This window comes from Annulohypoxylon truncatum (assembly GCF_022578515.1).
Source record: "Annulohypoxylon truncatum strain CBS 140777 unplaced genomic scaffold F4807scaffold_44, whole genome shotgun sequence".
Taxonomy (NCBI): domain Eukaryota; kingdom Fungi; phylum Ascomycota; class Sordariomycetes; order Xylariales; family Hypoxylaceae; genus Annulohypoxylon; species Annulohypoxylon truncatum.
In genome coordinates, this window is record NW_025953830.1 from 183,567 (window position 1) to 207,245 (window position 23,679).

The 23,679-nt window shown below is 48.0% G+C and overlaps 6 protein-coding genes across 6 annotated transcripts; 2 read left to right on the forward strand and 4 right to left on the reverse strand.

Annotated features, from left to right (window-relative positions):
* Positions 1-482: 482 nt before the first annotated feature.
* On the forward strand, positions 483-3,824 carry F4807DRAFT_288431 (fungal-specific transcription factor domain-containing protein). Its single transcript, XM_047994773.1, has 5 exons — positions 483-734; positions 828-849; positions 941-995; positions 1,063-2,544; positions 2,608-3,824. Exons 1-5 carry the CDS (start codon positions 592-594, stop codon positions 3,087-3,089), a joined length of 2,184 nt encoding a protein of 727 aa, XP_047849854.1. The 5' UTR covers positions 483-591; the 3' UTR covers positions 3,090-3,824.
* On the reverse strand, positions 3,825-6,185 carry F4807DRAFT_288432 (beta-lactamase-like protein). Its single transcript, XM_047994774.1, has one exon. It carries the CDS (start codon positions 5,727-5,729, stop codon positions 4,560-4,562), a length of 1,170 nt encoding a protein of 389 aa, XP_047849855.1. The 5' UTR covers positions 5,730-6,185; the 3' UTR covers positions 3,825-4,559.
* Positions 6,186-6,641: 456 nt separating this feature from the next.
* F4807DRAFT_454074 (general substrate transporter) lies at positions 6,642-8,593 on the reverse strand (the record flags this gene model as incomplete). The annotated part of the gene is made up of 5 exons (XM_048000535.1): positions 6,642-6,887; positions 6,957-7,468; positions 7,537-7,905; positions 8,102-8,339; positions 8,396-8,593. The coding sequence occupies 5 exons, from the start codon at positions 8,591-8,593 to the stop codon at positions 6,642-6,644; spliced, it is 1,563 nt and encodes a 520-aa protein (XP_047849856.1).
* Positions 8,594-9,588: 995 nt separating this feature from the next.
* Positions 9,589-11,604, forward strand: F4807DRAFT_443645 (uncharacterized protein). The gene is made up of 3 exons (XM_047999570.1): positions 9,589-9,967; positions 10,057-10,985; positions 11,073-11,604. The coding sequence occupies exons 1-3, from the start codon at positions 9,895-9,897 to the stop codon at positions 11,418-11,420; spliced, it is 1,350 nt and encodes a 449-aa protein (XP_047849857.1). The 5' UTR covers positions 9,589-9,894; the 3' UTR covers positions 11,421-11,604.
* A 312-nt stretch (positions 11,605-11,916) lies between these two features.
* F4807DRAFT_443647 (uncharacterized protein) lies at positions 11,917-14,017 on the reverse strand. The gene is made up of 2 exons (XM_047999571.1): positions 13,366-14,017; positions 11,917-13,309 (listed from the first exon to the last, which is right to left on the reverse strand). The coding sequence occupies exon 2, from the start codon at positions 13,304-13,306 to the stop codon at positions 12,491-12,493; it is 816 nt and encodes a 271-aa protein (XP_047849858.1). The 5' UTR covers positions 13,307-13,309; positions 13,366-14,017; the 3' UTR covers positions 11,917-12,490.
* A 1,048-nt stretch (positions 14,018-15,065) lies between these two features.
* F4807DRAFT_464816 (putative polyketide synthase) lies at positions 15,066-23,646 on the reverse strand (the record flags this gene model as incomplete). The annotated part of the gene is made up of 13 exons (XM_048002186.1): positions 15,066-15,893; positions 15,942-16,262; positions 16,323-18,091; positions 18,149-18,237; positions 18,293-18,354; positions 18,421-20,085; positions 20,164-21,341; positions 21,408-22,020; positions 22,073-22,229; positions 22,310-22,740; positions 22,809-23,077; positions 23,137-23,281; positions 23,389-23,646. The coding sequence occupies 13 exons, from the start codon at positions 23,644-23,646 to the stop codon at positions 15,066-15,068; spliced, it is 7,785 nt and encodes a 2,594-aa protein (XP_047849859.1).
* Positions 23,647-23,679: the final 33 nt, after the last annotated feature.

Below are 23,679 nucleotides of genomic sequence, written 5' to 3' on the forward strand. Positions count from 1 at the left end.
GGCATCGTCAATATCGAAGATTATTAGATACCTACTCCCTAGTTCCCCGCTTGCTCAAGCCCCATCGGATTCGACACTCCCGCATATACAGGTAAGTTGATCCGTGGTCCTAAGATTCCTTCTTTTTTTGTGACAAGTCATTATCCACGCCACCTTGGCCATGCTCGTTGGCTGTCTGGACTTACTAATCTCCCTGATTACAGAGCTGAGAGGATTTTTTTGCGGTTTTCGGAACTAGGAAGCCTTCGGAGGCAGTAACTGCGGATTCAAACAGTTTGGCGCCGGCTGTACTTTGTCCATAACCGCCGTCCACGCATGCTTTTTTCGCTTGCCTCGTTCCGAGGCTGGTCTGAACTCTGATGGAAATATCCATCCTCACGGACAGATCGAGCTGAGCTCGGAAGATTCCAGTACTCCGATCTCACTTTCGATTGGACATCATCGGCTAGGTCACCGTACCCGCGGAACTGCCGCACCGTCGTCGCTCCTCATCGCACCCACCTGGCCCGCTTGCTTCCGACGCTATCGTAGTCCGTCACCTCTTAGGAAAGCCCTTACCGAAACCCCTGCTTCTGACAGAGATCATTACCAATGTCTCATCTGGACTCTGGCTCTTCTCCGGACGCGACCGGCTCTGGTCAAGGCACCTCACCACCTGCCCCGCCTCCGGACAACAAATCAGCGGCGCATCGTAAGCCTGCCAAACGAGAACGTGTCGCTTTAGCTTGCCAAAGGTGAGATGAGTCCATGCCTACCTATCTACCTATCTACCTACATAGTACATACATATCTTTTGAATAAGTTGCCAATTACTAAATATTTCAAAGGTGTAAAACCCGAAAGCAAAAGGTATGTTGATCATGATAACGATCCTACGGCGCCGGTAAACATGTCATGTTGCATGTGGCAAATAATCTCATCTAACATATCGGTGTCATAGTGCGATGGCCAACGACCAGCCTGTGGCTCGTGTGCTCGACTATCCCTGAAGTGCGGTATGTGACTTCCATCGGCATGATCAACTTATGCTTCTAGATATGCTAAACATAATTCCGCGATTAGTTTACATTGTTCCGCTTGTACCGGCAGCTGGAGAAAAGAAGATTTACATCAAAGCGCTCGAGCATCGAATCGCCGAGCTAGAAGCATATCTCTCTGCACTGGGTCATCCAAATGTCGGTACTAGTCAGCTAGGACGTTTAGGGCAATCAACATCATCACAAAATGTAGCAATGCTACCGGTTGGCCAGTCTGGTCAAGGACAGGTGCCAGCGCTAATACCCGAACAGACCCAACGGAATGACGAAGAGGAAACCAATGATGTTTTACTCGCTGTTAGAGACTTATCACTTTCAGCTTCCGGTCACTACGTTGGGGCCTCTTCGAACATAACTATAGGACGGGTGCTCAGTTCCTTCGTGACAAGCCAGAAGACGGGTATCCATGAAGATCAAGGAGAAGACGACCCGGCACCAAAATCCATATACACGTCAAATGCCGGGGACGTGATTGGCGTTCCGTTTCTGACTCCCCAAGTTGCCGGAAGGCTTTTACATGGCTACTTCCGGCACATTTGCACGAGATACCCCATGTTGCACTCAACCGAAGTGGTGAGGCTTCACAACAACCGGGACCACCTCACAGACGAATACGAGCAGACTATATTACACTTGATATATGCAGTGAGTGGTAGGTGGCTAGAATCAGCAGGCGAGATGGGGCATTTTTTCAGTGACCAGCATTATGAGTTCGCTTTCGAAGAGATGGAATCCATGCTCCGCCTTCGGGACGGCCGCACAGTGAATTACTTGTTACTGATGGCTTTATACTGCACAAGGGCTCCGAAGGACCCTGGGGCTTGGACTTACGTGGGAGCTGCTATGAGACTATGTATAGAATTAGGGTTACATCGCCGACCCCGGAGACAGCAACCGAGCGTCGAAGGCGAGATGGACAAGCGACGATTTTGGACGGCTTATTTCCTCGATCGTGATATTTCGATCGCTGTGGGACGTCCCCCTACCATATCGGATCATGATATCGACGCAGAATTGCCTCTCGATATTAATGAAGATACGCTTGATACCGAGGTCATACGCCAGGCGTCAATGCGTGTCAACGATATCCCAGTCTGCCCTTCTAGCACGTTAACATCCTTCATCCACCGGACCCGACTTAAGCGAATAGAGTCGGAGATCCAACATAACGTTTACAGAGTCGATAGACCAAACGACGTCTCGGACGCCACCATAGGCGAATTCCTCAACAGACTAAATGCCTGGAGAGATGCTATACCTTTCGAGACGACCCACTACGTTCACAAACAGGAGAATCCCTTCGAGGGCGCCGAGTTGTACACGCTTCACTATTATCGTTGCGTGAGGTTTCTACTATACCCTCAACTCGCTAAGAACCCGGTAAACATGCACTACTTGAAACTTACCGCGGACGCCTGCATAGGCATCATCACAGATTATCGAAAGCTACACCAAACTTTCCCTATTGGTTTCTCTGCGTTGTCGATACAATCTGTTTTTTTGGCAGGTAAGTGATCTTCACTACAATATCGCCTACCATTCCACATAGATACTTACTAACATGCAACAGGGTTAACTCTGATATACTGTGCATGGCTGGCCCCTATGAACTTCATCAGCGTCGAGGGCCCGCTGACAGACTGCCAAATTCTCCTATATATCGTCACGGAGCGTTACCCGTCAGCTAGGAAGTATCGGGACGTATTCGAGCGCATCAAATCTTCCATAATGGGTATTATTATGCAGGGGAAGCACGAACCTCGAAACCCAGTGCAGATAGACCCGAACGTTCAGAAGGGATTTGCGAGCTTCGAAGGACAGTGGGCTCCGGGCATGGGCGCTGACTTCTCTTATATGGTCAACGCGATGACAGGGAATATGACGGTTCCTCAATTTGACTTGTCCATGGATCCATCGACAGGGTTGATCGGCGGGCACCCCGACCAATCTACCTCGAACCTGGACCAATATCAAGCGGTCTGGTCCGGGATGCCGCAGCCGATGCCTCACGAATTAGGCGATGTGAATAATCTTGGTTCACTATACCAATGATCACATTCACCCTTCAAAAATATCGAATTCAATATCTACCTACCGGAGTTGAGGAAGCGGGATATACGACTACGTCGCGATACTGCTAGAACGTGTTTTAATGGCTTTGTTAGGAGGCAAGATCCGTCCTAGAATCATGCAACGAAACATTAGACATAGATGTCGAATCCGCCGTGATCCATGTTTTTCCTAGGTGAATAGTGACGCTGATGATGACACGCCCAGACCACCCAGATACCCGGTCTCTATGAAGTGACTTCATCGAAGTCCATATTGCCCCACCAAACCCCATATTGAGCAAGCACCTCGGGACTCAACTCTGACATGCGTAGGGGTGGTATCTCCGGCTTGGCACGTCACTAAAGCCTACTAAACGAGTAAACGTGCCGAGCCGCAGACGCAGCTGCTTCACTGTCGGATAGGGACTCCCGATGATGACACGCTAGAGTAACGCCAGTCAATGGGTAGCTTACCAAGATCTGTCTCTTTTTCCCTTCTACTCGCAGTAGTATAAGAACCAATATCTTCACCTAAGTTTCCAACGAATTGTCGCCGTCAAGGTTCCCCGTTTGTAAACTATCGTCACTTCTCCTCTCAGGGTATCTCCCCCGAGAGGTGCATCGACATATAAATTTCGGCGCGGGATGTGCGGGGAGAACTAGACATTCCACGGCGTCCGCTGGCTTCGAGAGTGATTTGTGAAGCGAGAGAACTTGGCAATCGAGCTGCCAGCGGAAAGGGGAGTGCCAGTCAGAGCAGCGATGCAGATTCCTGTGAATGGGCTGATGGGTAGGTAGGTATAGACCTGTCGAGGTGCTCAAACCTGGCAGTTGTGCGTTACGACTGTTGTCTCGGCATCACATGTCACGTACTGGCATGGTGGTTTGATGCAGTGGTCCCAGTGTGAGAGCTGTCTCTCGCCACTTATGTCCTATATCACGCTGCTTGCCCCGTAGTAGGGCCGGTGTAAGTTCTGGTGGGGAAGATATACACGATGGAGGTGATGATGGCTGGCAAGGTAGGCCATATACCCTTCACCGGTCTGAGGCAGGAGGCGCATAGAAGCTGGCAAAGCATCCACTTACCATCATCTTATCCAAGGGGGTCGCCGTTGCTTAGACAGAAAGGTGACCAATGAGTGTGATTGATCTGGGTGACTCTGGAACCAGGCTTCGTGGCCCCAAGTCCAGGGGCTGTGAATGAGCATGTGAGAGAATATACCTAAGAGGGCTCAGAAGTTTCCAGTACATGCAGTACCTACCGTAACAATACCTAGTGTTCACTGAGATAGGCAAATAAGACATGCATCAGATTATAAAATGAAGATCCGAGGAGAATATTCCAAACTCATCCTATTGGACCTCCTACTACCTACAGGGACAGCTATAAGCAGCGAGTACCTTGCTGGACATGTGAGATGAGATTACTCATGTTAGGTACCTATCCCAACACCGCAACCTTATACAATTATCACTTCCCTCCACTCAGCAACTTATTCTCATACTGGCCTTCGGGCAGCGGACCATAATCATCTGCGTTTTCCACCTTGGCCTCATAACCAACAGCTTTAGCGAAGTCCGCCAGGAAACCCCATCTGACTTTCTTGACCCATCCTTTCTTCATGAAGTCGTTCGCAGGCTTAGGGAAGAAATCTGCCACACCTAGCAGGTACTGCTCGTGAGCCGGAACGACGAGGATATTGTCGTACGCATCGACCTCCTGAAGCTTCCTGATACTCTCGATTGCTTCTTCTACGTTCTCGTGGACAGTGGGCTGGTCGTTCGGGGAGGTGGCAGAAGGGACGTAAATCGGCTGCTCTTTGCCGTCGCGCAGAACCTTCTCGAATATTTCGCCAGGGCACGGCGTCGGTGCTACCGGGTCGAAGGGGTGAGGCGAGATCTGATCTGGCAGCGGGTGATAGTGGTGCGGTCTGAGTTCGCCACCATGATGGATGATGTCGCCTCCCATCAAGATGAAGCTGTCCGGATTACTGGTCACGCGCGCCAAACCGCATATATGGCCGATGCAATGCCCTGGGGAATCGAGGAAGTAAAACGACCCGTCGCCGAAGTAGTCGATGGCGGGAAATTTCCCGATCTTGATTGGCGAATTGCTGAAGTCCAATTCATGAACTTCTCGGCCTGCATAGTCGGCCTCGAGAAGGAATCTGGACTCAGGGTTTGCCGGATATCCCGGGAAGACTTTGGTCTTGACTCCGGGTCCCACGATCAGCTTCGTATGAGGTTCGAAGGTCGTCGGGTCTCCCGTATGGTCCAGGTGCGCATGAGACCATATGACGGCCTCGAGGCTTTTGGTATCGACACCATTATCATCCAAGATCTCTCGTACATGTCTGGGTACGATGATGTTGACATTGACATTCTTGAATTCCTCCACGAGAACAGGAGGCCAATTCCAGATATCTTTCCTGAGGCCGAGATCAAAGACCATCGACCGGTTCTGAACTGGATGTTTAATTAAGAAGGAGTATATCGGCGCTGCCAGGTAATCATGTCCGGGGACCGCAGGCGAGATAAATCGCCCAGGATGAAGCCCACGAATGGTCTGCTCCGTGTTTATGATGGAGACATCCACGATGGACGTCGAGGCGGGGATGTTTAGATCCGGAGCTTTCGCCATGATTATTATTATTATTTGCCCAGGTACTGATGATATTTCAATAATTGCGCGAGTCTACCTAGGTTTGAATTTCTTGACTTCGCCCTTTTCAAGCTCATTTGAGTGTTTTTATACTCCGCAGTTCTAACATGGGTTATTGTATGATGCCCAGACCCCTAACAATACCTACCTAGGTAATTGTCAGCACGGGACAAGTCAAGCACCGTCGACGCAGCATATCGGATCGCTTTCGTGCACTTCTCGGCCTTGATTACCTCACACGTTACTTACCTAGTCCCGATCGGGTGGCGATGGTAACGAGTCCCGCACAAGGTATAGGTCGATCTGCATCACGCCAACCACTCACCTATGTTAGCACCTTACCTACTAGGCATTGTTAATGCAGGTTGGCTCAGCTAATACTACTCAAATGCGCCTTGGAGTTATCGGACATACTGTATAGGACTTCTTGGGTACCTACCTAGGTACCTGACAGCATAATGTTCCCTCATCACATCTATCATGATCAAGTTAGAATTTTACTTGCAATTTTCTATTCGACAAGATCCGCTTAAATCAGAAGACCCTGATTCCGCAGTCTCCTAACAACACCCGAAATATAGAGTACTAGTCAAGTTGCCTATCAGAAACTAAGTGCTAGTGTGTGGCTCGTTACATTTCGTCATATTGCGAGTGAAGCCAGTAGAAGTCGTCATAAGGGGGGATTATATATCTAAAACCATCAGGTCTCTGTCAAGAGTATCCCCGGTTTTGGGGAGTACCGTGACGGTAATCTATTTCATGATCTACGGGCAGATAAAGGTTCTCGATCACTGTAAATGATTCAATTACCCCTTTCAAAACGTGCTTGGAGGCCTTTACTCTTGAGTTTATATCTAGCGTTTTCTCTCATGCGTCTAACCCATGCTTGAGTTAGGCCTTGTCGACATGCTCTGCGGTAGCCAACTTGTCTGATCCTGGAATACGGCCTCCGACATCCTTCAAAGCCTCGGTAACGATCGTCGTCTTGAAGGTCTTGAAGTTACGGACGGAAACGCGGTTTGCGAAGAGTTCATCAATTTCCTCCAGCGTTCTCCCTTTAGTCTCCGGAACGCACAGATAGAAGAACACCAAGCAACAAAGATTTGACCCGGCCCATATGTATGCATATTTCGCTCCCTGTTGAATTGAGTTAGTTGAGTAGTCTTGTGATGCAGCTGAATGGATGTCAAGCTTAGGTCTACGCACCCAATTGAGGTCACCTGGGTTGATGAAATATGGAGAGCAAAATCCCGTAAGCCATGCGAGGAAGTATCCCAAACTGATAGCTGATCCGACAGACCATGATCTCAATCTTGTGCTCACCATTTCCGTTGCCGTTGGATATGTGGCGTCACCAACAAATGCATTGTAGCAGAATTGGTAGAGGGCAGTAAACGCAATGACACAATTGCGAGCTGGGAGTGTACCATAGGCAACAGTTGCCGAAACGGCCATTCCAAGCATCGCGAAACCTTGAGTGACTGCACCTATCATTAAAACCGATCTCCTACCCAGAACGTGGCGCATCAGATACATCCCGACGTTGACACCGATGAAGCCTAAACAAGTGTTCATAACCGAAAACTTGAAGGCGTCGTCGACGGATAGTCCTGCCACGATCATGAAATAAGTTGAGTAGCTGATGATAAACCACGAGCCTGCGCCGGTTTGAGTAGCAATGATACCATAACATAAAAGTGTACGCCTTAGTTCAGTCCCTGTATTCTTTTTGTAAGCATGTTCATAACCTAGGTAGTAATAGAGAGAAGGGGAAGTCGATTGATACCTCTGAACATGTCTAGTGGCCCAATTGTACTAGCTGTATGCTTTTCCTCTTCGATACCCTTGACCATTTCAACCCATTCAAGCTCAAGGTCTTCGGGAGATAACGAGTCCCCTCTTAAACTTTTGAGTGATCGTCTTGCCGTCTCGCTATCCCCCTTATATAGCAAATAACGGGGCGACTCGGGTACGAAGAAGAGTCCGATAGTCAGGAATGCCGGAACGATGAAAAGGGTTCCGAGTGGAATTTGGTAGGAAGCCTTATCTAGTCGGTTCTTGGTGGCGTTGGTTACCGCAGCCCCTATAATACTTCCAATATTAACCCATTCCGAAAAGAGAGCTACCATGACGGCGCGAAGGTGGGCTGGAGCTGCTTCGGCAGTCTACTCCTTGTTAATACGTGAACATTAGCTTAAGATATCTTACTCTTGGGATCTATTCTGTGGTGGAAAATAAAGTAGGAGCTTATATAGGCCACACGTACTGCGAAAATAGTCAGCCGCTGAGGAGAAACTTAGAAAGGATAGCGATGTGAACATGAAGGCCCCATAGGGTAGAATTGTACATACCATAAATGTTCGAGAAAGTTACTAGGAAGCCATTGGCCAACCCAAGGACAAGTCGGCCGACATAAACGGCAGCTTTGTCTGTTGTAGAGATTTGTATGATGCACGCAACCGCGTTCAAAACACATGCAAGCCACAACGCAACCTTTCGGCCGAAGAAATGGGCAAATGCCCCAGCAATGAGGGAGGATAGGAAAGCACCCAGTGTAAGAAGCGAGCCAATTAGTCGCTGGAATGTCCCCTGAGTATCATGGTTAGTATAGTGAAGAGTAAATGATGAAAGTAGGATTGAATTACCTCTATCGCATAACCACTTGGCTGGCTAGGATCTTTGTAACCAAACACTTCAAGAAATCCAGGCATTGCCTGTAAGGATCCTATTGCCGCTGAGTCAAGCCCATACTGCATATTTGCTATTGCAACAATAGCACATATGAGTAAGCATTTTCGATTCGCCCAGAGGGATGTTTCAGGTATTTTCGCCACGGCCTCCATGTTTGATTTCACTTGTTCCAAGTCAGAATACAACATGAACCAAGAGAAATGTATAACAAGATAGCTTCTTGGTTCAATACCAAAGGCCAAGCCATACTGAATATTTATAGAGACGGACGGCTACCCCAACTTTTTATGAAGTATCCTTGTATGGGGATATATGAGCTTACCCTAAGAAAGCGACACGATCTTCGCATTTTACCTGTTATTGACATGGAGTTTCCGAATTGGTCCTCCCCGCATTTCGGTACTTACTACCCGGACAACGACGACGCTTCTGGGCCAGCAAGTATTATAGCTGAGCATAGACCCTGCCAATAGGATTTGTGGTATCAAGAGGTTTCGGTAACGTGGTAGCTATTAGCTCCAAGTACCTAGACGTCAATGTTCCATGGAATGGCAAGTTGCGAATTGGAGATATCTCTAAGCTTCGCCGAGGTCAATAATGAGACAAGGTTCGCTGGAAGCCTGAAACTGACTTAAGTGACTGTGAAGTCTTATGATGTCTCCGTCTTCTATCAAACATTCGCTCGTCTCGTACTGAGTCTTCAATGAAACAACTCAAGGTATGTAAGACATAATTTTCGTTGTGAAGGAGATTGAATGCCATCGTTCCGCAAAAATGTTGCGTAGGAATATTAAGTAATCCCAACTGACTTAATGATTTTGTTTCCTTTCTTTCCTTCGACATCATAGAATCGAAATGTTGACTCTCCCCTATTCCAAAAAGGAGAAAGTTCATGAGATGTGCTGGACGTTAGCGCAAGACTAGAACCCCACAGAATGACCGTTCCAGATGCGGAGAGCTTACGTTACGGATCAACCCCATATAAAACATCCAATGACGGTTATTCCTAAACGCTAATTTTACTCCGCGATTATTCCGCAGACCCCGTAAATCAGCCATACCAGCTCATACGTGGGCTTCGATATCCAAAAATAACCGTTTATGTACAGTTAGGCCCCACTTCCAATGTCGACACCTGGCAATTGACACGGGCATGGGTTGGGAAACAACGAAGCTCCAGAAAAAGACAAAGCCAAAGAAAAAAAAATCTCCGTCTCAGAAACTTATCAACAACCAAGAAATCTATCTTGTATCCTTGCTTCACACATCATTATTGATGCATTGAAGGCTCTACCACGGCTCGTTGTGCCCTCTCGGCATCTAACCTATGGTGGATTGTCTAGCATATCTAATATCTATTATCTATTACCTCTAACAAGTATTTTGACGAAGCTTCTTTTCTTCCTTTCCTAGTCCGGAGCCCAGACTCCGACCTACGTAATCGTATGCGACGATGAGGTTCTCAATCCTCTCCGTCGGCCTCCTGGCCGTCCTCACACCGCTGACTTCGGCGTGGACGAAAGAAGGCATGTGTTGACCTGCAGCACTATTTCGCAACTATTTACTCTGCCATCTACCTTGCCACATGTGTTAACTTTAGCTATCCATTCTCTAGACCGCGAGATCTTCCGCCTCCGCGACGAACTTGCCCAATATGAGGGTCCCGACGTAACCTTCTACGACTTTCTCGGCGTGACCTCCCGCGCGACCCAAGACGAGATCAACAAGGCGTACCGGAAGAAATCACGATCCCTACACCCCGACAAAGTCAAGCAGCAGCTGACCGCCGAGCGCGCCCGACAAGCCGCCAAGTCCGGCAAAGGGGGGTCCAAGGGCAAGAAGCCCGGCGTAAAAGTAACCAAACCGCCCACGCCGTCCGAGATCAAAGCCGCCGTCAAGCTGGCCGGAGACCGGCAAGCACGCCTCTCCATCATCGCCAACATCCTGCGGGGCAGCGGCCGCGCCCGCTACGACCACTTCATGGCGAACGGGTTCCCGACGTGGAAGGGCACCGAGTACTACTACAGCCGGTACCGGCCGGGCCTCGGCACCGTGCTCTTCGGCGTGCTGCTCGTCGGCGGCGGCGGCTTCCACTACCTCGCCCTGTACATGAGCTGGAAGCGGCAGCGCGAGTTCGTCGAGCGGTACATCAAGTTCGCGCGGCAGGCCGCCTGGGGCGAGAACTTGGGAATTCCCGGCGTCGAGACCGCGCCTGTGACGGCGCCGCCCCCGCCGCCACCCGCCGGCGACGATGATCAGGGCCCCCCGATGGCGATGAATCGCAAGCAGCGCCGCATGCAGGAGCGGGAGACCCGTAAGGAGTCCGCTAAGGAGGGCAGACGCCAGCCCCGTGGTAGAGCCCGCCCCGGACAGCAAGCTAGCGGGAGTGCAACGCCGGTGCCGCAGAACCAAGGATCCGGTCCCAGTGGTGCGAAGAAGCGTGTCGTGGCCGAGAATGGCAAGGTCTTGGTTGTGGACTCGCTTGGTGATGTATATCTTGAGCAAGCGGACGCCGATGGAAATGTGGAGGAATTCCTTCTTGACGTAAGTCCAGCCCACACTATTCGCCCTGACTACTTCAATGGATGAAATCAAGACAAAATTGAATGACTAACAATCAACGTTATATAGCTCAACGAATTTCCTAAGCCTACAATCCGTGACACCGCACTCTTTAAGCTCCCGAAATGGGCCTATGCCGCAACCATCGGAAAGGTGCTCTCCCCCAAATCCGCCGACAACCTAGACGAGCAAGTAGACTCGGACCTGGACCTCGAAGTCCACGAGACCGAAGCCCCCGTCGACGACGACTCCTCTTCTTCCTCGCCGGCCCAGCGAACGCCGTCCACCGACTCGGCCGAGGACTTCGAGCTGCTGGAGAAGAGCGTCGAGGAGCTCCCCAGCAACAAGCAGAAGACGGCGACGACGGGGAGCCAGGCGCAGCAGCAGAAGGCCAAGAAGAGGAACAAGAAGAGGTAGGACCTGAGGGATCTCGGGCCAAATGGAAAGAAGTTAAAAAATAGACGAGATAGGGGGAGTCTTGGGAGTGTCTTTTTTGAGTCCTTGAAGGAAGGGGTTAGGGGCGTAATGTGACGTTCCCTCCCGCCGACGGGCTCCGTGGTTTCCGTAGTTTGCAGCATAGAAATAAAATGAGTTCGTCAAACTTGCAGACTCTCTGGTGTTGCTTTAGAGTTATCTCGGGTAGCCGCTCAGGAGGTTCTTTTGAGCTTTCTAGATGATGGATCTCCTGTTAAACGTGGTTATGGTCGTGTAAAATCGCAACTCCTCGAGGGCCAAATTAGCGCTCTGTAGACCTTTCGAGATGATACGCAATCTGTTCATTTATTTATGTACCGGAAGATGACCAGCTTGTAGATCGGCATTCTTTCGTCAAAGTTGGTATCCTACACTATGGTACAGAAGTAATGTCTACGAATATGGTCTTCATCACCTAGACACAACTAGAGAACATAGATCAAACTGTAGAATAGCATTTATTTATTTCGTTTTTACGCTACCTAGGTAGTATTCAACATGGTATAGGTCGTCACTTGATCGTAGACATGCTTGGTGTAATTTGAAAGCGGTTAAAGGGGCTGGATTTTGTTTACTGTGATAAAGTCGTAGGTATAGGGGACGGGAGAGGGCTTTTGGGTAAGGGAGATGGAGTCATAGATGTGTATTCTACGGCATGGGACTCTGAGAAGGGCAATGGATATACATACCTTGATAGGGCGTTATGATCTCCGGGTGACTGGAAGTCAGAAGGGTTAGCCATACACTGAGCCAATGAGAGGGGGTGGGGTAGAGAGATATAAAGGCTATGAAGGGAGAAATCCTCAACTCCGTCCCATGATGACATGAATTGATGTACGTGCAGTCCAATCTGAATGCTCTCCCATGCCACCAAAATCTCTCTTCAGAGCTATGATATGCCGTCGCCTCCTATGCTATTCGTTCCCAATAATCCCTCATGATCTAGCTATTTGGGCTAAGTAAGCTGTGCTAGTCTGCTGTGCTGGTTTGCTAAGAAATAGATACAGGTTGACTTATATTTCCATATTGTCCATCTGTTGAAATGCCCCGTATTGGTTCTCCATGGCTTGCTGTTGTCTCGTCCAGTCGCTATCATAGACAGGATCCGTCGCTGGGCGGTAGGTGGGCCCGCCGACAGCGGTACCAAAATGGCTATACACGTCTTTCGGTATTGTCATGGCCTCCTCATATTGCTGTCGCGCCGATTCTTCATATTCTCGTCGAGCTAAAGCTTCGTAACCAGACATCATGTAGGGCTCGACATCAGTCATAGCCACCCATCGTCCGTCTCCTGTTTGAACCGGTGTCAGGGGCGTGCCGTCCATCGACATAACAGTGTTATTTTGCGCCTCTTCCGCCAATCGACGTTCATAGCGGAGTTGAGCTAAGAATTCCTCTTCTTCAACTGTCGTAGTAGACAACGCAACGGCCGGGTTGTCTCGGGTGTTTGAAGGAGGGCAAATCTGCCATAGCTGGATCAGACGCAGTTTCTGGGAGTCGTCGGCAGTCTTAAAAAGTTCCAACTGCGCCGCGGACAGGCCTGCATGATCAATGCCATGTTTGTTTAAAATAGACTCGGCAGATGGCTCTTGTGTCTGCGGAGGCTCCGAAGAAGGACGCCGGTATTCGACCGGATGGTCGTCTTGGTGAGCAAGATGGGCGGAATGGTGATAGTGTTGAGAAATAGAGTATGTTATTTCCCGTTCTGGTTGTTGGAGTTCCGATGTTTCTCGAGGAGCCTGAACTGGTTGAGGCTGTAATGTGAGGTTTCGAGAGAACATCGCAGCGAGCTCGTCGCTGGTCTGTACGTCTGACTGAGGATACGTCATTTTCTAAAACACGACCGGGTTAGAGATGTCTGGAGACTTGGGAACCGAAGGGTATTCACCGCGAGCAAATTGATAGGCCGACTGCTTCGCTTGTTCTGGGATGAGCGAAGATATCTGCGTTGAGGTGAGGATTCTGATTTATGTACCAAATATGAACAGACAAAAAATGATCTGAATGCTGTAAAACGAGAACTGCAAGAACTCTGTCTTATATTGACTATGCTAAGTACTTGAATTGTGCTAGAAGTCTCGTTACGCCTTGGAAAGGAGGATCCAAGAAAGCACAATAATGATGATGAGGACGGGATGTCCTTTTTCTTTCTTTGGTTTCTTTGGAGCTGGTGACTCGAAAGTCAGTCAATGCAAGGTAGGCAGACAAGCGGTCAATGTCAGTGACTCTGAACCCTGAAAGGAGTCCAGGTGTTGTTAGAAGAGCGGGGGGGGGATCGAGGGTGCTGGCTAAAGGGATGAACTCGAGAAGTGAAACAATGGATATCTACAATGTAGAGGGAAATAACAACGAAGTATCCGATTATAATAGGAAATCTTAAAACAGGAAGGTTTGGGAAGTAGTCACTTGGAGTAAATAACCTTCAAATGTAGAAGGGAAGACTGAGGTTGATGATGAAAGCGCATTGAGAGACCCGCCGGGAGATGACGGGGATTCGACGCACGAATCAGGAACGATGGAGGGGAGAGGGGTAATGTCTGAGATCCCATGAATCCATCTGAATGCTGAGATGGCAGGCTCTAGCGTCAAAACGAGGGGCAATTTTAGTGGGCTGAAGGTCGCCGGGCCGGAACCATTGGCGCCCAAAGCAACCCAAGACTCCACTAACGTTTAATAAACTCATTCGTGGCAGCTGTGCGTTGTGCGTGGCAATCGACAACCTTGGAACATTCAATCCATATGTACCTGCGTCCTTATAATTTTACCCCTATTCTGCCATCGCTTCATGCAACTCTAAAAAACATATCCTAGCACTTCAGGTGCTCATGCGCTATAACTAATGCATGCCATGAGTTTATCATCAGACCGAGATCGCTTACATACATATTATGGGTTAACTATCATATATCAAACTTCAATATCTACGCGTTAAAAGGAAAACTACTTCGTATCCCAATAGATCCAAGTGAGGCCGGGAAATCCCGTATTGAAGTACGACTGACCTCGAGTTCATCTACAATGATAGGCTTCCAAGAAGCTGGTATGTAACGCTAATATGCACAACATTTGAGCCCTGCAGTTTTGCCTAAGGTAATCACAGAAGCATTGCTATGGAGCCTGCTATTTCGTACCTCTTTCGTTTCTCCTGATCTCCGTGGTCCTTACCGAAATTAACTTGCTACGCGATGGCGTACATTCACACGTACGTAAAGTCAGCCCTTGCATAACACATAAGATACCTAAGTCAGAAACCTAGGTACCTAGGTATGGATGTATATTGAAGTCTGGAGAAGGGAATCAGTGAAGGCATGATGTGATCCTCTTAAACCACACATCCATGACACATAATCAGCTAGTTTCCATGTCAATAAAGCGGACTAGGAAAACATAGTCAATGGACTAACTTCTGACGCTGTGCGAAACAAGTTTAGGCGATCTCCCTTTCTGGTGAGCATAGTTTGAGTTTTGATCTCGCGACCTAACTGCGTCCACCAACCAATACACCTATCTCGTGGACCTGCTAGGTACGTTCGTGAGTGGCATGGTTCCTGACATTGCGGCGTTTAGTACCTAGGTAGTTATTCATACCTAACTTCTCATCTTCTCCGCTGCCGCTTTCCCAAGAGTCATAGCCGTGGCGCCACCCAGGATTTCAAAGATAGCCAGGTCGACTTTCAGGACTTTAAGAAACCAATTCCGTAGTTCCACGGCGATCAGCGAATCGACTCCATAGGTATGTAACGGTTGATTTAGATCAAAGTTGTCCCGCGGCAGAGAGAAGATTGCGCCGAGCCTTGTTGCAAGGCTATTTGCTAGGATATCTGTGGCTTCGCCTAGTGACTTGGATGTAGCAAGCTGGTCGACCAGCGTCGGACCGCTAGTACGTTCGATTTTGGAGTTGGTATTAGATGTAGTCACCTGATGAAGGTTGGCGAACATCGGTTCATACATCCATTTCGAGGGCTCGATGCCACGATTGATGACATTGGCAGGGAGTTCAAGGCCTAGAACAACCTGAGATCGTGTGGGATCGATTGGAAGAGATTTATTGCAGAAGACTTCCAGAAGGGCAAGTACCTCTGCTTCATCGATTGGCAGCATCTGTTTGATATTCATAAACCGGAGCAACATTTCTTTATTCTCTGCGATGTATCCATCGCTGGTAAGGATACCAAGGTCCAAAGATACAGCCTTTTCTCCTCGACTCAATCGATACTGGGCCAATCCGTCCTGGAATGTGTTCCCAGTCGCATAATTTGACTGTCCCTGTGAGCCGATTATTCCAGAAATTGACGAAAACAGGATGAAAAAGTCCAGATCTCGTGGCAGTTGTTGATGTAGATTCCATGATCCGAGGACTTTTGGTTTCGTCGAAGCAATCCACGACTCGTAGCTCATATTCTCAAACATGGAATCCTAAGTGATGTTAGTATTATATCAGCAGTTTCTCGGAACAGTTCTTACCCTGATGTCCATTGCCGCTTGTATACACCCTTTGATAGGCGGCATGTTGTGGCTGCAATAATTCAAAACCTCCCTAAGCGATTCTGGACTGGTAATATCACACTTGGGGATATAGACAGTAGCACCCTTTTGCTCTAAGTTTCGTACGAATGACCTCGAACGATCGTCCTTTAATCCGGTACGGGAGAGCAAGACGAGATTCCGAACTCCTTTTGAGACCATCCACTTGGAGATACTTCGCCCCTGTCCTCCGAGGCCTCCGGCTATCACAAACGTCTCCTTTTCATTGAACTCCCAGCCTGGCTTGTGCCTGACGATTTCCTGGGCTCAAGTTAGATATAACGCAAGTATGTTTTAAAGTCAAAGGGTTTAGGTACTTACCGGGACAATATCGTCCGGATTAATCTCGACGACAACTTTCCCAGAGTTGCTACCACTTTGTAGATAGCGAAAAGCAGGTTCGACTTGAGATATCGGAAAAGACTTGATCGGCGACACCAACCGTAAGATGTCGCGATTGAAAAGATCCGATATGGCGACTAAGGCATTCTGTATCAACCTTGGCTTTTCTGCAATTATGGCCGCTACATCGACAGCACTGAAGGAAATGTTCTGAGCAAATTGATACATTGGCAACTTGTTGTGGGAGACGATGTCCCTCTTCCCGATTTCAATGAATCTGCCGAAGGAAGCGACACACTCCCACGAAGCAACCAAAGCGTCGCCCGCCAAAGAGTTCAGCACAACATCGACACCCTTACCCCTCGTCAGACGCTTGATCTCGCTAGCAAAGGAGAGATCTCTGCTATTGAGGATATTGTCCGTTGGTATATCATATAGCATATTTAATAGCTCCCTTTTCTCTGGAGAACCAACAGTTGTGAAGACTTGTGCGCCACAGTACTTGGCAATCTGAATTGCAGCCTGGCCTGTTCCACCAGCACCAGAGTGAATCAACACTGATTCACCCTCAGAGAGCCTGGCGACGACGACCAGCGAATGATACGCAGTGACGAAATTGATGCCCAATGAGCTGGCATTCCTCATTGTCATCCCGCCAGGAATCTTCACTGCTAATTCCTCTTTACATCGGAGCCGAGTCCTGAAAGAATCCAGAGCGCACGCGACAACGTGGTCGCCTGGGCGGAGTTGGCAGCTAGAACCTGCTTTGATGACTACCCCAGCACATTCGCATCCAAGATTATCATCAGGAATGCGTCCAAGAGCTACGAGGCAGTCTTTGAAGTTAACCCCTATTGCTTTTATCTGAACTTCGATCTCATCGTTAGCAAGTTGTCCAGCATCAGGAACCTCTTCGAAGTATAGCGTGTCCAGAAGCCCATGCTGTCTCACTTTGAGTTTCGTGTCGTACGGACCAAGACATCCAGGTTTTCCGAAAGATACCGACGAAGTTACATGAACTTTTTGATTTAAAGAGTCATTTTCGTAGACTCGGGGTATATGAAACATGTCTCCAACTTGAACCAACTCCGGTTCATAGGATCCTGAATCTACCCCGCGAAGATAGTTCGAGAATGCATTTTCTAGATTTTGTTCCACGACAGCTGTGCGAGAGGTGTCAATGCCGACCGTTGCAAAAATATGGTTGTGATTCTCCATCCGCAGGGTCCTGGCTAAGCCTTGGACGGTATTAATAAGAGAAACATCCTGCGAAGATGGAATTATCTCCGATATCCACATGATGTATTTGCATCGGTTAACTGTCGTATGGAATAGTGCATACTCTTCGGTGCTTAGCGATTCAAGTAATAACCAGCGGCGATCTTGAACAACGATGATCAACTTAGATCTGGCATCCTCCTGTGCTGCCACTCCACGGAAACTGCTCTCAGTTATGTCTGTAATGCCCATGGCTCTTAACTTCGAATAGACTTGCTTTGTCAGGGCTGAACCTGAAGGGTTGTCGAAGCTGCTGATGATCAGTACTGTTTTTTCTTTGGTGAGATTTGCTTCCCGAGATTCCACTGATGACCCTATGTTAGATGAAACGAAAACGGTTGATAGCTTGTTGCCTTCGATATTAAAATCATTGAAGGCGAAATCAACTCCAGTAAAGCCACTTTTCTTTAGCTCTGGAGACCAGCGTGTTTCAACTACATTAGAGCCTCCTTGCTGTAGAACTTCTTCCCCTGAATTTTTATTTTAGTTAGACATGCATGTGCTCTGGTTTGACTGGAGACACCTACCGTGCCACCATCCTGGAAAACAACCAAGAATTGAGCGGCCAATTATGGAGTCTGGGATGGTGAAATCTACGATAAGGAGCTTCCCGCCACTGTTCGCATCATTAGTATCAAAAGCGTGTGTTTATTGAACCGATTTTAGCATACTCTCGTAGTAATTTCCGGAAGTTTCCAAGTGACGCTATTAGGGGTTCCGTGGTGTCAGGCACCTATTGGATTGAATATGTAAGCGCCATCTATTCGGAGGTAATAGAGATTTACGTAGGCATACTTACATTCACCACGATCACTAGATCGTAAAAATTCTCTTCAAACCCTTGGTTTGTCGGTTTCTCCTCGAAATTGAACAGGCGAAATTGCGTTTTCGGCAGTGTGCCGACTACCTCTGAGACTGCCTCAAGTGTAGAACCCAACGAGTCGGTGATATCGTAACGTGAGAATCTGCAGAATGGACCGTCGGATGTTTGTAATCTAAGTTGAGACAGAACAAACTTCGATATTGAGACAATACCGGCTCCTACTTGTAGTATTCTCATGGCAGGATTCTTATGTGCTAGAGTGTCAATATACCGAATTAATGGGTGATGGAAATTAGAATCATCGGCCAGCAGTCTGTAGTACTCGTCGATAATATTGTTTTGATTAAGCACTTGACTTGCTTCTGTTTTTCCTTGGAGAATCCGTGTCATATGGGTGTCAAAATCAACATATATATCTCCAAGGCGGCTAGTATGTGTTTTGAGACGGTCCCTGAGATTGTTCAACAGGGGTTCATTCATATATTTCATCCAATCCGAGGGTATTTGCAATGAAGATTGTTGTTTGGTCGAAGATATTTGCTTTCGCATCCAGGAATATTGCTTCTGAAGATGTGTTTCGAATGTTTGTGAAGTAGGTATAGCTATCGCATCTACTGCTCGACTCAGTGATGTAAGTATGAATAATTTCAAGGTTCGAAAGAACTCAGTTGTCTGCGGGTTACTGCGAGTATAGTCTTGTAGATATTGTATTATCAAGCTGGGGCCTACCGGGTCGAGATCTGGCTTGTACAGAAGGTCATGGCAGAGCTTTTTCACTGACGGTTGGTTTGTTGCTAGCTCTTGAATGCTGTCTGTGATGGAGGTAGTTTCAACGCCTTCGGCTTCGAGAATCCAAGTCTTTGTGTCTTCACTCATAGCATGTATGCTGAAGACTTTTCGCCTAGAGCTCATGGCACATCTATTCATGTAAACCTCGACCTCGTCACTTTGGGTCGCACTACCGCAACCGACATTCGAAATTCGTAGGCTAGCAAGAAATGTAGGGATCCATACTTCGGCTTTGTCACTGCCACGTTTCTGGGTGCTTTTGGAAACACATAACTGGAAAATACTGTCGAGTGTGCAAGGATGGAGTGCCGAGAATTTCTTGCTAGGTGAGTCGATCTTAGGGCTTTGCATTGACACATTCGCTACCGCTTGGTTGTAGTCGTTCCGGAACAACCACTTCACCCCCTGAAAGGACAAGCCGTACTGATATCCGTCCTTGCGTAAATCTGCGTAGAAGTCTCGACAGTGCATTTCAATACCACAATATGAACGAGCTTCTTCAATCAGTTCGTGTACATATTTAACCTGGAGTGCATCCACGGGATTTTTGGAAGGGTTAGGCGCCGATATATCTGTCTTGATAGAACCTCGACAGATTTCTGTGAAATTCTCCTTGCATAAAAACAAGGAAAAGGATGCCGAAGAACTCGCCATTTCGGTAGCGTCCTGAGAAAGTTTGAGATGGAATTGCACTTCGACGCCGCTGTCATTCTGGGGGATGACGAGTGCAGAAAAGAATCGGACATCTTTTAACTCGTATCCTACAATGGTACGGTTCTCCATAACCTGAGTCATGCCTTCAATTGCCATTACAAGCATACCAGCTGCAGGGTACAATATTTCGTTATTGATCTATTCCTGGATTAGTGACACTGTAAAAAGACGAAGCTGTGGCGACATTAAAAGGGGGCAAAGTCAAATTATCATTACCTGGTGATCCTTCAGCCATGGAATTGATGATACCCTCAAGGTATTCCGCCATCGCGGCTCTAATGGGTTCCAGTCGGCTACTGGATGTCCTATGAATTCACTGTATGGGTATGGGCAAATCCGACTGTTCTTCGCAATACGCGACTCGCTCCAGTATGACCGCGAGTGGTCGTAAGGGTATTCAGGTAATGTAGCCAACGTTCTGGGTACACGTTTAAGTTCGTCGAGGGAGTTATTGACAAGCCCCAGATCGATATCAAAGCCACGGCAATGGAGGTTGCCTATTAATTCGAGTAAGGTAGTGTCGGCTGGCCTTCCTCTTATTAACGAAGAACTGTACGAGATCTGATTTGATGCGGCTGTCGTTTTGTGTATCCCAAGGACTGCTCCTCGCAGGACACTATGCGGACCAATTTCAACTATATCAGATACTCTAATATAGTTACGATGGCTCATATCAATCTTCTTAGTCGCATTTTTTGCGGAGTTTCGATATAAGCGTTCAATGGCTTGGCTGAACCGTACCGGGGAAACCATATTAGTAACCCAGTATTCAGGTTTTCGAAGTTCAGTTGCAGATATATTGTCTCCGGTAACAGAAGATATCATATGGCAATACCGCGAGGGGTCTTCCCCCTTTTCCAGGGTTCCAATGAGTTTCCGATAATCTGATGCAATCGCGACCATGTGCGAACTATGATATGCAACCGGTACATTCAGTACCCTCGTGAAGACTCCATCCTTTTCAAGCTTGGTCCGAAGGGTCTGGACTAGTAATTCGTCGCCCGCAACAGTTAAACTTCGATCACTGTTGAAGCAGGCTATAGCAAGAACACCCCCTTGCGTAGTTGATAAGGCTTCGTCAAGATACGGGCGTAATGAAGCTTCATGTGCTCCAACAGCCATCATGGAACCTCGAAAGCGACCTTGGGAGGACTCGGCAAGTTCACTCGAAAGGAGGCCGCGGAAATAGGCAAGTTTCCATGCAGATTGACGACATATGGCTCCAGTGGTGTAGGCTGCTGCGATCTCTCCACTTGAGTGTCCGATAGAAATAGCTGGATGGATACCGAATGAGCGCAGGAGTTCGACAACGGCAACTTGTAATATGGTACAGAGAGGTTGCGCAAATCGAGGCTCATGAATATTCAGCCGAGTTTCATGCCCTTCGAGTAGACCTAAGAGAAATTAACTGGTAAGAACCAATCTCCGCAATAGCAAGACAGGTGCTTGGGGACTCTTACTGCTTGCCATCCAAAAACACCCGATAGTTTGCAGAAACCTATCTGCCTCAAAGATAGAATCACGAAAGACTGAATAGGAGAGTAGCTCTTTGCCCATGCCCACCCACTGTGCCCCTTGACCTGTAAAAATGAATGCCGCATTTCGTTTAGGTGATGATACAATTGGAGTCTGAATAACCGTTAATTGCCTTATCAGGTGAGGTATTGAAGCTGCGACAGTAAACGTTCTCCAGGAGTGTCGGGTACGTCTTTGGGTTAGTGTATGTGCCAAGGCTACGAGGTCATCTTGCCTGACTTCATTGTTGATAAGCCCTTTCTCAAGATATTTCTGGTAGCCTCGGATCATACGTGACGTGGCTTCCTGGTCGCCTGCGGACCATACGAAGAGCAGTGGCCTGCTGTGGGAAGTATCGTCGTTTCCCTGGTGAGGCCCTATCGTAGGCTTGTCCAACAACTGGGATGGGGCGTAATATCGACCCGCCAACCCTCGAGCCTCCAGATAGTGAAAGGCGTCGTCTAGAACAACATGCGCATTCGTTCCTCCAAACCCAAAACTGTTGATGCTCGCGCGGCGCAGCCCTGACCCGGGCCATGGGATGGGGACTTTCGGAAACTAAGGGATGTGTCAATATGCGATTAACTAAGGCGTAATACGTAAGGTGTACCTTGAGATGAAGAAAGTCAGCATCGATATTTTCATTAAGCTCATCAAGCCCTGCTACTGGCGGGATAATGCCGTTTTCCAAGACCAAGATAGTCTTAATTAGTCCAGCGATTCCAGCCGCACCCTCGAGGTGTCCTATATTGCTCTTGACGGAGCCCCTGAATTAAGAATATGTTAGATTGTATCATTCGATTTATTTGATATATGATAGACGGCTAGGGGTATTCTTTTCACGTACACAATCAAGGGATCACTTGGATCCCTCCCAGGGCGAAACACATCGCCAATTGCCCCAGCTTCTAAGGGGTCGCCTGAAACCGTTCCCGTACCGTGAGCTTCGAAGAACCGTGTTTGAGACTTATCGATATTAGCCTTGCGATATGTGTTCTCTATCAACTCTCTTTGCATCTGTTTGTCGGGCTGTGCTAGGTTAGTTTTTCCATTTTGGTTTGTGCCGATGGCCCTAATGACGGCGCGAATAGTATCCCCATCTCTAATAGCGGCCTCCACTGGCTTTACAATTAAAGCACCAAAGCCTTCTCCTCTGCCATAGCCATTTGCTCGAGAATCAAAGCTGTGACAGACACCGTCTGGGGACAGAAAACCGAGGTTAGAAAGACTAATGAAAAGATCCTTTGTCAGCAGGAGATTAGAACCAATCACGATACCCTAGCAATGCGTTAGCCAAGGTAACGGAGACCTTCGATACAATATGGTGGTAAGGCGGGTATACAGACCATATCTGATTGACCGCTCATGAGCGATTGGCATGCCAAATCCAAGGCTACTAGGCTACTTGAACAGGCTGTGTCAACAGTAATACTTGGACCCGTCAAGTCGAAGAACGTGCTAATTCTGTTTGACAACAAACTGCCCGCTAAACCGGTAGCAGAATACTTTGGAAGGCTGTCTGGGTCTCTTGCTGCATTCATGGTATAATCCGCGGTAAAGCAACCGGTATATACAGACGTATTCGATCCCTTGATCGACTCCATTGGTATTCCGGCTTCGCATGTTAGCAAGACGATAAACCTAAAAGGACCAGCAAGATATGGGCTGACGTACCATTCTCGAGAGCCCTATAAGTAGTTTCCAGCAAGATTCGTTGTTGCGGATCTGTCGCGACAGCTTCCTCCGAGGTCATCCCAAAGAATCGGGTGTCAAATGCACTGATGTCCCTCTCAAGAAAAGACGCCTTCTTGGGACGGATCTATAGAAGGGTTAACATGCCATGAACTAGCTGTAATGTATTGAGCTCTGGTTGGGGCTAATAACTGCACAAGAAAATGTAAGCTGAGGAACGAAAAAGCGACTTACATTTGCCGTACCATCATTGCCGCTCTCATGTAGTGCGATGTTATGGAAACGGCTTGGGGGGAACTCAGAAGATGCACAACTGCCAGAGATTAAAAGCTCCCAGAATGACTCAGTAGAATCTGCCTGAGGAAATTGAAAAGAGAAGCCAATAATCGCGATATCACGATGTGTGTCGTCGCCGATGGGACTTGGCGGACGATATTTGGGCGTGGATTTAGCATTATTTTCAGGAATGACGCTTGATAAAACTGGTGCCATCATAGGATCCAAGTCAAATTTCGTCCAAATCAC